At 39.6% G+C, this 13,792-nt stretch overlaps 1 protein-coding gene across 1 annotated transcript in view; it reads right to left on the minus strand.

Moving 5' to 3' along the window:
• Window positions 1–4,952: 4,952 nt before the first annotated feature.
• LOC119423206 (myelin and lymphocyte protein) overlaps window positions 4,953–13,792 on the minus strand; it is a 9,275-nt gene continuing 435 nt past the window's right edge. Inside the window, exons 2-4 of the mRNA XM_037690611.1 lie at window positions 8,611–8,778; window positions 7,707–7,841; window positions 4,953–5,082 (exon numbers count right to left, since the gene is read on the minus strand). Of these exons, the coding sequence (XP_037546539.1) occupies window positions 5,008–5,082; window positions 7,707–7,841; window positions 8,611–8,778 (378 nt within the window). The 3' untranslated portion in view covers window positions 4,953–5,007. The remainder of the gene's footprint in view (window positions 5,083–7,706; window positions 7,842–8,610; window positions 8,779–13,792) is intronic.

Here is a 13,792-nt window from a genome sequence, read left to right on the forward strand (position 1 = left end):
GCTGGGAGTGTAGGTATATTTGTTGTTCCTTCTGAAGTCCACAACCATCTTCGTTTTCTTCACAATAATGTGAAGGTTGTTCTTCCTGCACCAGATCTCCAGGTGTTCCACCTCTTGTCTGTAGCTGGACTCATCATTGTTTGTGATGCATCCCACCACCGCTGTATCATCTGCAAACTTTACATTGTGACAGCCTGGATGGGTAGCTGCACAGTCATATGTGAGCAGAGTGAACAGGAGGGGGCTCAACACACATCCCTGAGGGGAGCCAGTGCTGAGGGTTATGGTGGAGGAGGAGAGGTTGTGGATCCTCAAAAACTGTGGTCTGTTTGTTAAGAAGTCTAGGATCCATATATATTTATAATTTTGCAGGAAGAGGCCACCTGCATCATGAAGGACCCCACTCCCTTCAGGAATGAGATTGAGGAGCATTAAATGTAGAACCACTAGACTGAGGAACAGCTTCTACCCTGAGGCTGTTAGACTCATGAAGTTCTAACCAGAATAATCACTGTGAAAAAATCACATCATGTTGCTGCTGATCTGTTTCATGTTGCTGTGTTCATTCGTGCTCATCTGCTCACACAGACTCATGTTCGTGCTGCTGTTCAACGTAATATTTTTATGTAGTTAGTGCTTAGTGTATTTGTATCTGATGTTGTTCTTAGTTCATATCTTAGATCTTATTACTGTTTTTCTTTTACATTTTATTGTTGGATGTAACTGGGACCCTGTGTACATAATCTCGTTCCACCACATGTACCACGTGAGATGTGAATGACTAATAAATCTCTTTGACTCTGACTCTGATATATATGAGTTTGTGTGTGTGTGTGTGTGTGTGTGTGTCTAGTTTGGAGTTAAAGTCCCCCCTGAAGAAAACTCCACCAGCTGCCACTGGCAGCAATGTTCTTTGTGGAGAGCAGTGTCTTTCTCCTTCAACCCTGCCGTGCACACCGTTGTTGTTCAGTGTTCTCTGATGGTGGACTCATGAACATTAGCATCAGTCAATGTGAGAGAGACCTTCAGTTGTTAGAAGTTATTCAGGGGGTCCTTTGTGACCTCGCTGACTATTTTACACTCGGACATCACTTTTAGAGTGATCTTTGTTGGTCCACCACTCCTGGAGAGATAACAATGGTTTTGAACTTCCTCCATTTGACCACAGTCTGTCTGACTGTGGACTGGTGGAGTCCAAACTCTTTACAGATGTTGTGTAACCTTTTCCAGCCTGATGAGCATCAACAACTTTTTTCTGAGCTCCTCAGAAATCTCCTTTGTTCCTGCCATGATCCACTTCCACAAACATGTTGTGAAGATCAGACTTTGATAGATCCTGTTCTTTAAATCAGACAGGGTGTCCACTCACACCTGATCATCACAGTGGTGTAGTGTACGTGATACACGGGCATATGGAGTACACCCTCTAGAAAAGCTTAAGAATTTCAGTATACCCATTTAAAAGAGCCCAATGATTCATGACATGTTATTAGACATGTGTCATTAATACGTTAAATGGCAGTTAAATGCTTCTGTAACAATCTGTATGCAGAGCTTGTTTATTACATTCACTTATCCAGCAAATTATTGTATAAATAATACATTTGTAATTACTACTCAATACTTGAACATGTTTTGCTTTGATACTGTTTTATAAATTCTATAAGACGTTTTAATACAAAGTCAAATGTTGTACAAAGGTTGTTGTTCCTTTATTCAAATATAAGCATCAGAGAAATTTGGAAATGTTCAATATGCTTAAAAATCAAAATAAATTGATGATTTCATTGTACTAACTGGTGTACTTTGGTTTCTAAAGGACAGTATATAGACCAACTGCTGTAAAGTTAGTTTTATGTTGGGCAATGGACATTCGCGCTCCGTGGCTTCTGCGATGTCCAACGTCCAACGTAAAACTAACTTTACTGCTGTATACCCACTACATAAATGTAGACTACATCACTGGATCATCATCCATTGACTGAAAACACCTAACTCTAATTGCACCTTGTGTATGTGTATGTGTAATGTGTATTATTTGCACTCGGCATTGTACATAATTTTACTATTTATTACAATTAATGTATTTTATGCACTGCTCTTTTACTGTTACTGTGAATGATATTAAAATGTTCCATGGCCCTTACTCTATATATGTAATAATCAGTCTTAACCGGTCAGTAAAGGGACAGCAAGAGATAACTATTATCTTCAAGGTGAGTGACATGATTACAGTGATGTCTTTCTTCGAGAGCCCTTGAGAGCTGCGGGCTTCTTCTGTCTGCAGCTGGACAGGGTGGGGAGTGTCTGGGGGCTGGCAGCTGAACGTTTTCTACAAAACTGATGTTTTTCTGTTCAGGAAGTCAGAATGGGTCGGAGCCTCAGACAGGTTTAAGAATTGGTAAGTTGTACTTGTAAATGCATTGATCTTCTGTGATTGATAGCTGTTTTCCAAAACTTTGGAATAAATCTATTGAAGCATGCACCTGGTTGTTTTGGGAATTTCTTTTTTTCCACGGCAGCCACTCACAAATATGTAATATTGGATCGTTTTCCTCAATAAATAAATGACCAAGTACAATATTTTTGTCTCATTTGTTTAACTGGGTTCTCTTTATCTACTTTTAGGACTTGTGTGGCAATCTGTTGATGTTTTAGGTCATATTTGTAGAAATATAGAAAAGTCTAAAGGGTTCACAAACCTTCAAGCACCACAGTTTAGTTTGAGTAATAAATCACTTGTTTTTGTCAGTGTCACATGGTCTCATAGATATTTTGCTTGGTCAGAACATCTACCATCTGTTTTAAAAACATGTGAAAATGATGTCTGTCTGAGAATCTAATGTTTTGTCTACTTTGTCTACATTATCAGAAGTGTCAAACTCACTTGCAAAAGGGGGCCAAAATTAAAACCTTTTTCAAACTAAGGGCCAATTTCAGAATCTACATTGACTCAAATCAGATACTCAGCATCTTTTCTTGGTCACAGGTTCCTCAACAAGAGTTTGATTGGTCTAATTTGATGTTCTCTGTTGTGCTTTCGACATTATAATCAACGATTACTGAAAAGATTCAAGAGATAGAAGTATTTTACGTTTCACATATCGTCTTGGGGGCCAGATAAGATGTCAACGAGGGCCACGTTTGGCCCCCGGGCCTTGAGTTTGACACATATGGTCTAAATGGTTTATCTCCAACTTTTCTGTCTATGCTACTGAGACAACTCTGTACTTAGCTTTCTGTTCAGTGTGGTACACACCATGATACCAAACAGCCCTGTGACTACATTTCACCCTTTAAGTAGGCAGACCATTTACAAGACTGAAGACACCTGATGCAGATTACAGACATGAGTTAACATGTCTCTGTGCTCAAATTAGTTTCAGTCGTACCATTTCTTTAACAAGACCAGTTCATTAGTTATTTTCTTTAATAAATAACTTTTTTTTAATAAATTACTTTTAAACTAACTGTGTCAGTTTCAAGTTTTTCTGCAAACTTTGAGTTTTGTTTCTTTAACAAAAAAGTTAAAACAAATTAGTTTGTATGTTACTAGAAGACGGCCTTACAAATTCAGAGTTAAACGATCGTGTCAAGTTGAACATAAATAAATATGAGACTGTACAGTAAAAAAAAAAAAATCACAAAAAAGACGTTCAAAAATGTTTCAAAGCAAACACATTTATTTAGAATGAACATTTTGATTTTAAAATGTACAAAAATAGACCACAGTATAAAAATTACCCAGCCCTTTGATAAAAAAAAGTTAAAAATCATACAGAAATTTATTATTTTCCATCTAATCCACTTAATTTTCATTCCAGATTTATTTAAACATCAAGTAATGTTAATATGGAAACTATCAAAAGTACAAAAAAGAAAATCCAGGTTCTGAATGAACGTAAAACAGGAATTATTAGAGCAAAGATGTAAAAAGGCTTGTACTGAATGATCTTAGATTGTATTCATATGTTGTGTTTTTTAAGATAACATGTCAGGAAATAAACAGCCACATCTTAAAGCTTGTATCGGATTGGACCACAGCTTTTGGCAACTAGTTGGCCTTTGCAAGTAAGTCTCCAAAATGAGTTTAGCTTGAATTTTGAAAACATATATTTTTAATTTTGACCATTTTTCTTCTTGAGTTGTTGCAGAGTTGTCATATGTGTCTCAAATATGTGTCAAACCATTAATTAGATTTAATTTCCATAACTCAAGAGCTATAATGAAACTGAATGGAGGCTCTTCTTTTGACAGAAAATACCAGAGGCTACATTAATAACAAATTATAATCAAAAGTCCTGCCTGTTGTCACTTCAAAGATCTACTTCAGAATAGTTGGTAAATGTGAGGGCGGCTGCCAAGGTCAGTACAGATCGGCTGAAAAATGTATGTGGGCCGAGATGAATGACTATAACGTGCATAGGGACGTTGTTTCACAATCTGTTAACTTCAGACACTGGCCACACAACAAGCGGCTGCACGGTTCACTGGTCGGGGCTGTTATGAAAATAGGAGACAGAAATCAAACTTACAAACTTTATTACAGTAACTGGGCCATTATGGCAGAAACCATTACAGAACATGAAGTCTCGGATCTTCGGTACGTGATTTCCTCGAACAGAGTTTAAAGTGTTGTTTGATGCCACAGCAGCAGCTTTTAGTAACAGGAAGTAAAAACAGCAACGGACGAGACCATAAATGTGTTCACTGTGTAAACCTGTGCACAGCAGAGTCGGTTATTGTGTCATCCGTGGATCTGGAGCAGTTCTGAGGCCGTTCGGGTTGGCTGGCAGTGAACCTTCAGCTGTGCGTTCACTTTGTGCCTCCGTCAACTGGATGAAGAAAAGCTGCCACACCTCTTCCTCTTCCCAAACTAAATGTTGACAGTCTTCATCACCGACCGTCAGCCCTCCAGACATGCCACAGTTTTATGTACAAAAATAAAAATCAGTTCTTTTATTTATTTATTTTTTGGTTTCAAAAGGCTCTGCTGGGAGGAGACTCCTAGAAAGATTTCCATCTGATGGCCGACAGAATGGTGTGGACGAAGTAGAGGAACGTTGCTGTAAAGGAGAAAACCTTAAAAGACAAAGAGAGGAAATTTTATTTGTGCACAATCTGGTTAGAAGAAATAAAATCATACAAGTCGAGACAATATTAGACTTTTAAGTCTTCATTATTCACCTCAGAGAATGTATTTATAATTAATTGTTGATTGGTTTGCACAGTTGAAACGCGTGTAGTTTTTGATTTCTTGCTGTCATTGAAACAGTTTGCTTTGCACAGGAGAGCATCCTGTGCTCGAGCATCAATGTGTGGCATGGAGGCTGCACAGCTGCAGAAAGAAAAGCTTTGCAGAGAGTGGTGAAGGCTGCACAGAAATCTGTTGGAATCAGCCTCCCCACCATCACAGACATCTACACCTCCAGATGCAGGAAGAGGGCCACCTGCATCATGAAGGACCCCACTCACCCAGCACACACACTTTTTGCCCCACTCCCCTCAGGAAGGAGGTTAAGGAGCATTAAGTGTAGAACCACTAGACTGAGGAACAGCTTCTACCCTGAGGGGCTGTTAGACTCATGAATATCTAACTAGAATAATCACTGTGAAAAACCATATCATGTTGCTGCTGATCTGTTTCATGTTGCTGCTGATCTGTTTCAATGTTGATGTGTTCATGCGTGCACATCTGCTCACAGACTCATGTTCATGTTTGTGCTGATGTTCAATGTTTTTATGTTATGAGTGCTTAGTGTATATTTAGTTGATGTTTTTCTTAGTTCATATCTTAGATGTTATTACTGTTTTTCTTAGACATTTTATTGTTGGATGTAACTGGGACCCTGTGTACATAATTTCGCTCCACCACATGTACCACATGAGGTGCGAATGACAATAAAGAAACTCTGACTCTGACTCTGACTCTGACTAAACATTAGACGGAGATAAAACCAACTGAAAATATTCAGATGTCGAACTCTACGACCCCGTCCACACAACTACCGTACTCTTCACCATATCAGTCGCACCTTGTTGCATAAATTTGCATGCCCTTATTTATTTATTAATTTATTCAACTTTATTTAACCAGTCAAATCCCATTGAGATCACAGATCTCTTTTGCAAGGGGGACCTGGGCCTGAAGGCAGCAAGAAAATCCACACAAGCATTAGAAAAACAGGCAAACTCTACACAGAAAGACCCCAGGTCCAACAGGGGATTGAACCCAGGACCTTTTTGCTGTGAGGCAACAGTGCTAACCACTGAGCTGTCGTTGCTTCAACTTATACACCAAAGCAACTAATGTATGTTTATTTCCCATAATTATAACCCATTTTTTGTGAGATTTGACGATTTCATTCATTCTGACGTGAAAAATATTGACCACTACCATTTTCAGTCACTAGACGGAGCTCGAGTAATATGGCAAGCCAAGTGTCTCATTAATAGGTAAATGTGGCTGTTAATGAGACACTTGGCTTGCCATACAGAGCCACCTTCATCTCCCTCTGGAAGTCCTGGAGCAGACGTCAAATCAGCTGCATTTCACCGCTCTGGAGAAATGTAGCTGATTTGACCATTAAAGTGCATTTATTAAGGAAAAGTTAGACTGAGACACACATTCAGTATAATGTCGAGCAAACAAATGCTTGTTTTTAAGTGTTAATCTTGTTAAATTCTTGTTAAAGTCCTCCCGTGCACGCTCCCACGGCCTCCATTTCGCAGCCAATCAATTTTTGGCACAACACCGGACCATGTATCCGGGTTGTCAGTGGTGACGCGTAATAGATGCGCCTTATATGGCAGTGCGACGTGTACGGTGGCAAGTGCGGTAGATATTTTTAAAGAAAGATTTTCTGCGTTTGTACCTCTTGTCCACACACAAACAAAGCTTTATGGGGTGACAAACATGTTTTTCGAAAAAAATAAATAAATAAATTGAGGTTTTTAAAAAGCATAGTTTTTTGTGTCTCCGTGTGGACGTCAAATGTGGAGTTTTTCAAAACCAACATCAGTGTAGCTAAATGCCCACTAATATTAGAGTCGTAAAAAATAAAACAATGGGACAGTTTTAGTTTTGTTTTCTCACTGCAGCTGTTTTGCTTCATCGTGATCCTGTCACCGTTAAATAAGAGCTCAAAAGTTTCCACTGAGTGGAAATGGTGAACACTATGACAAAATAAAACCCCAAAACATTTACACTGTTTAGCGTCTCTGTTATCGCTGCCTTAAATTCACAACCAGCAGATTTCTCTAACACCGTCAGCTGTGTCATCAGGTTCACATCTGTTTCATGAATTAAAAATTGTTATTGATGCCAAAGCACCTCTGACATATTTGTGCTAATTGCAAACATTTCACATTTGTGAATAAAAAGGTGTTTACTTGCAAATGAAGGTTTTATTTTGATTGCTGGATCTTAAAAACTTTTTGTTCTAGTTTCTGGGCGATGGGGCGCAGGGGTCATGGAGCCATGTCGGTTGTTCGTGCACGCTCCCATCACGAGAGCCTCTCACTGGCTTGTGGTGTGATTGTGCATGAGCTCCAAGGTTACATAAACCCCGTGCTCTGTTTGGTCTTCTTAATAACACACCAAATATTTCAGAGAACCCATCACGTGTTTTTACGAGTTTAATTACCTTATTGGTCACATTTTAAGGAAATCGTTGTGTCCTTTTCACGCCTCAGCTAAAACTTACCACTGCAGAGATGCACAGCTTGTAGTCTTTGACGCCCTTATCAGTGGTGCCATATCGCAAGGCCAAGGTGACGAAGGCCAACTCAACTGAGGCGCTCAGGTAGAAGACGGTGGCGATAAAATGATAGATGAAGTCCTGAAAGAGGAAGAGAACGATGAGAGGAGCATCACGCCCACACTTCTCGTCACAAACTCATAAATAATGAACTAAAGCTGCGTTATTTGGCTCAACTGTCCAACACAAAGACGATGAATAGTTTTACTTGTACAACTGTCTGAAGTTAGCTTTACATGGAAATGTAACACATTTTATTCCATTTAAAATAAAATATGCGACTGTAGGTGTGAGCTTGTGGCTGATGGCAGTACTGGTCCGGCTGTCCCATTAAGAGATTAAGGTGAGTCAAGAATTTATGTATGTTAAATTAATAAGTGACTTTACAGTCCACCCAGTCAGTAAGTCCATCTACAATTTATTGTATCGGTAACTTTTTTTTTTTTTTTGCAGTACTAAAAGATAAACCAATGAAAAAAATAATATATATTTGTCTTTGAATGTAGGACTTTCAGCATCAAATTTAGTTGATTAATCTTGACATCTGTTCTGAGTTAACACCACCAGATGCTTATTACCTTTTGGAGACAAGATTTTGATCATTTCAAATCTTAAACGTCTTAAAGTTAGTGGCCAGTAAAGTACTGGTCGTTGTTTTTGCTCGCTGCCTAACAGTATAATTATAATTTTCCTGTGTCTGTTTGTCTGTCAGTAAAATATCACATGAGATCACATTTATTACTTTTAAAACTGACCAAAACAGTAAAAACCAACATTTCTCAACACAGTCTTGTTAAACGGATGCGTCTTTGTTCAAAGAAAGCCTTTCTTGACTCGATCGAGGACTTACTGCAGTTGCCCAGCCACCCGAGTTGTAATGGCTCCCACAGGCGAACACCATCAACCAGATGAAGGTCATGGCGAAGCAGAAGACAGAGACACACATGACCCAGCCCAGAGGGTTCGCTATCTCCACGTAGGTGCACGCCACCAGGATCCACACCAAACCGCCAATGATCTGCAGGGATACAGAAGAACGCCTTCAAATATCTCTTGCTGAACAATGAAACAAGTGGAAGAACAAAAGGAAACGTACCCCCCACCCCCCAGCAATGACTGGTTTAAAGACATTTATATAATCTCTTGATAAATCATCTGCCTAATTCTTATGGGCATTTAATCTAAATAAATACGTGTCGCTGTTCAGCCTTTATCCTTCTATTTTCACGACAACCTTTTTCATCCCACTACTCCACCCACCGCTTTAAAAAAGTCTCTTATAAAGAAGGAGTTCAAAACATGCGGATTGATTGAAATAGTAATGGTATGCTGCACCGTGGAAGGAAAATTCAGAAAAAGCTGAAAACAACAACAACATCATAGACAACAAACTGTGATTTAGCCCAGCTCTCTTCAGAGCTCTCCAAAGCTCAGGCCTGTTGTAGAAACATTAAAGTTCACAGAAAGCTGGACTCAACAGAATGAACTGGCATTTTAATAATGTCTTACCGTTGTGAATTAAATGGAGAATTTTTAAAGGCTTTACCAAAAATTATTCAGTTCAGAGTTTATGTCATACCGTCTAAATTTATTAACTTTTGAGAACTTTTATTTCACATTTCCTGTGACGACTATTTGTAGAGACTGGACCTAGGAATGCATACAAGCACGGGACACTCGAAGAGAAAAAACTTGAAACCAGTAAAGAAAACAAACAAGCTGTCATGGCAGCAACTAGAAAACAAACAAACAAACAAAACCTAAACTGGAGGCAGCATAGATGTGGCTGAAGAACTTTATAGAAAGGAACTGATGACAAGTGGGAACAGGTGAGAGTGGGCGGGGCATGAACAGAATGGTACAGGGAACAAAAAATTAAATAAACGCTCAATCATCCAGATGGATAACAAGAAAAAAGGTTAAATCGTGTCTGGACTTCATCTTACGCAGCACCCTGCAGATGTTGGATGCTGTCTATCACGATGCGCAAAGATTCATAAATGGCTATAACTATCACCACTGCACCCAGTATTCACTGGTTAACAGGTCATCATTAACTTCACCCAAACTCTCTCACTGGTACATGTTCATCTTTAAATCACTTCTTGGTCTGCTGCCTTCATACATCTCCTACATGTCTCTGCATGAGTGCAGCTACAGCGTGCGCTCTCAGGACATTATTACCTGCAGTGTTCCCTCAGTGAGGACTGAACTAGACAAAAGGACCATCTCCTACTCCGTTCCTGTTTCCTGAAATATCTTGCAAAAAGATCTGAAGCTCTTGACCTCTCTAAGGAATTTTAAATGGTGAATGGACTGTACTTATAGAGCCTTTCTATCTGATCAAGATACTCAAAAGCACTTTACACAACAATCTGGTAACCAACCAGATGATGGTTACCCATTCATACAGCACTCTACTAGATCCCTACAAAGCTAACTGAACAAATCATTCTAAAGAGACTAATCAGAGCTTTAGATCACATTCAAACACTGATGGGACACACATTGGAGGCAGTGAGGGGTTCAGTGTCTTGCCCAGGGACACTTCAGCATGTGACTGCTGGTGGATTTGAACACCCAACTCTCGCATTGGAGGACGACTGCTCTAACCACTCAGCCACAGCCGCCCTAAGGAATTTTAAACAACTCCTAAGTTCCTGGCAAAAACCACCACCAACATGTTCCTGTTTTTAGTATTTTACATCGCTTTATAATGTAGCTGTTTTTGACTCATACCATTTTCTTCCATTTATTTTTCAGTTCATTTTGCTTTCTTTTATGATTGTCTACTGATGCCATCACTCTTTGTTTAAAACAGGTCTCTCTTGTAAACGAGTCCTCGAGGCTCAATGAGACTAACCTGTATAAATAAAGGTTGAATGAATGAATGAATCTGGACCAGTTTCTTTAAGTGAATAACATTTCATCTCCTATTCAGAAGACTTGGTCAGTGTGCAGCCTGCCAACCAGAGCTAAAGAAACTAGTTCAGATGACATGATATGACAAAGCCATGGGGTGGAGGTGGTGTAGGGGCAGGGCAACTGACTCAAGACCTAAAGGTCCTGGGTTCAATCCCCAGTCATTGCACACCTCATGGTGTCTCTGAGCAGGACACCTCATCCTCATTTGCTCCATGGGAACCTTCATAGCTGCCCACAGCACCACCTGGTGGTGGATGGGTTCACAGCAGAGAACCAATTCTGTCTTTGTATGGGAACATACAATGATGATGATGATAACACATTACATTATTTTTGTTATCTAACCAGATGATTGAGCTTAAACAACAAAGTCCATGCTCAATAATCCAGGTATACAATTCAACATTTTTCAGTCAGGTCATCTGGACAGTTCCTTTTTTTTGTACTGAAACGTTTCGCCTTCGTTCCGGAAGGCTTCATCAGTCAAGGAAACACACAACAAAACTGATTCTTCCCCCAACCAGTTTTCAACCAGTTTGAAAAGATTGTCAACAAGGAAGAGGGCCAGCAATGGAGGAGGGGGCGTACCAAAGAGACCATCTTATCACAAGCAGAACTGGTTTGTTCCACTTTGGAGTTGCTGTTGTGGGAAGAATCAGTTTTGTTGTGTTTCCTTGACTGATGAAGCCTTCCAGACTGAAGGCGAAACGTTACAGCACAAAAAAAAAGAAACTGTCCAGATGACCTGACTGAAAAATGTTGGATTGAGCTTAAACCTTTTTTCTGAACCATTTTGACCTTGGTATCCTCAGGCTGTTTCTGTGAGTAGCAAGTTGGCCATCTGGCCTAAAACATTTGATTGTTGTACATGATGATTGATTGTTTTGGACGGGTGTGCTCTGTTTGCATGTGTTAAAAGCCCGTTTCTGAGATTCCAACAGGAAGTTGGCTGGAAACTCAGCAGTGAAGGGTACTTATGGGGCAGATGTGGTTGGCAGGCCACAGACTCATGAAGTCTTCTGGATGGGGGACGAAATGTTTCTCCCTTAAAGAAACTGGTCCAGATGACATGATTTAACTTCTTTTTTTTTGTTGTGCAGGGAACACTGTGAAAAACTGAAACACAGAAAACAAAAAAAGGAAATAAAGCTAGAAACACAAATCCAGTGGACGGATTCTGACATTTCCAGTTTTTCACATTTTTGTTTACAGTTTATTAATCAAAATACGGTTGTTTTGATGTCTCTCACTAAAACATGACGTATCTTTTTTTTTCTTCTTCTCAAATTCCCACAAAGTGATGAGTGTGCACCCAAACTCTTGTATACATCCATCTGAGTTCAGAACTGGAAGTGTTGTTACATTTTCAATCAGGTCATCTGGACAATTTCTTTATTTTTGTGGAAAGACGTTTCGCCCTCTATTTGGAGGGCTTCGTCAGTCTGAGGAGTCCCAAGTAAACTATTCTCCCCACTAAGCACTCTTTTAGTGGACCAACCAGTTTGCTGGTGGTAAGATGATTTCCTGTCCCCCATCAACTTGGGACCCCTCAGACTGATGAAGCCATCTGGATAGAGGGCGAAACGTCTTTCCACAACAAAGAAACTGTCCAGATGACCTGATTGACCATTATTGGATTTTGTACCTGGATGACTGAGCATGAACTTTGAAGTCTTGAATCACTTTGGCTGTAGCTGCCTGCATAGGAGGAGTCGACGGGGGACAGGGCAGCCCCCAGAAACCATCTTATCACCAGCATACTGGTTGGTCCACTAAAGGAGTGTACTGCTTAGTGGGGAAAACAATTTGGACTGCTCAGACTGATGAAGACCTCCGGATAGAGGGCAAAACGTCTTTCCACACAAAAAGAAACTGTCCAGATGACCTGAGACCATTAATTGATTTTGTACCTGGATTATTGAGCATGAACTTTGAGACCTTGAACCACTTTGGCTGTGGCTGCCTGCCTGGGAGGAATCAATCCACAAAAAAGAAACTGTCTAGATGACCTGACTGACCATTATTGGATAGTTAAACATACTTGAGAAAAAGATTTTAAGCACTACATATCGACTCAGTCATGCAAACGCGCCGTCATCATTTGGTCCACCTGTCTTTCCAGCTCGGTCTGCAGCAGAGATCAGGGTGTTCATTCTACACCTTCATTCATTGGCATCTGCATTATTCACGGGGCCCAGCCCTCCTCCACCCTGCCTGTTTGCTTTGTTTTCGTGTGGGCGTGCACGAGATAATGCATGTCAGCACGAAAACACCTGAAAAATTCCAACGCTCTTTGTGCTTCCTGATGGCACTCCTTCTGCATAAAAACCTTTGTTCCTAAAACCATCAGAAAGACTTATTCTAGGAACAGTTTGACTTGTCTCTTGGCTTGTGACCCGTCACATGCTCGTTCAACATTCTTGACATTTTGTTAAAAAGCAGTGCCCTTTCTTACACACCTGCAAGATTTGGTTTACAACAAAGGAACGTTTCTGCTCAGCCCTCAAGACGAGTCTGTCAGGAAAATGAAAAGCAGTTCTTTGTTGTCACATCTTAAACTCAGATGATTTTTAAAAATCTGCATTTTTCCTGATTAGGTTTAATAATGTCTAGACAGATACTAATGTACTTTCTGTTTCTGAATTCTTCTTTTTATTACTTCTAAATATTTTACCATATTTGTGTCAAAATCTGTGCAGAAGACAAAATAAGGCATAAAAGTGAACATTTCCATAAAAGTTGCTTCTTTTAACACTGTTCAGTGAAAGCATCAAACAGGAAGAGTAGCATCAGATACTGGTTTTGTTTTGTTAAACCAAATCCCACAAGGACAATGGGCTTTCAGTTACATCCAGGTTGAACAAACATTTGTTTTCTCTCAAAGTAAAAATAGCTTCTAAAAAACTGATCCAACTTGTTAAAAAATGAGAACCAGATTTTTTCGCAAGTGGGTTGTCAAAGAGACAACGCAGGTTCATCAAATAGTTGGCAGAGAGCCTGAACATTACACAACAGGGAGGTTTATACATACATACATGTGTGTGTGTATATATATATATATATATATATATATATATATATATATATATATATATATATATATATAT

This window comes from Nematolebias whitei, chromosome 16, assembly GCF_014905685.2.
Source record: "Nematolebias whitei isolate Nwh7 chromosome 16, NemWhi1, whole genome shotgun sequence".
NCBI lineage: Eukaryota > Metazoa > Chordata > Actinopteri > Cyprinodontiformes > Rivulidae > Nematolebias > Nematolebias whitei.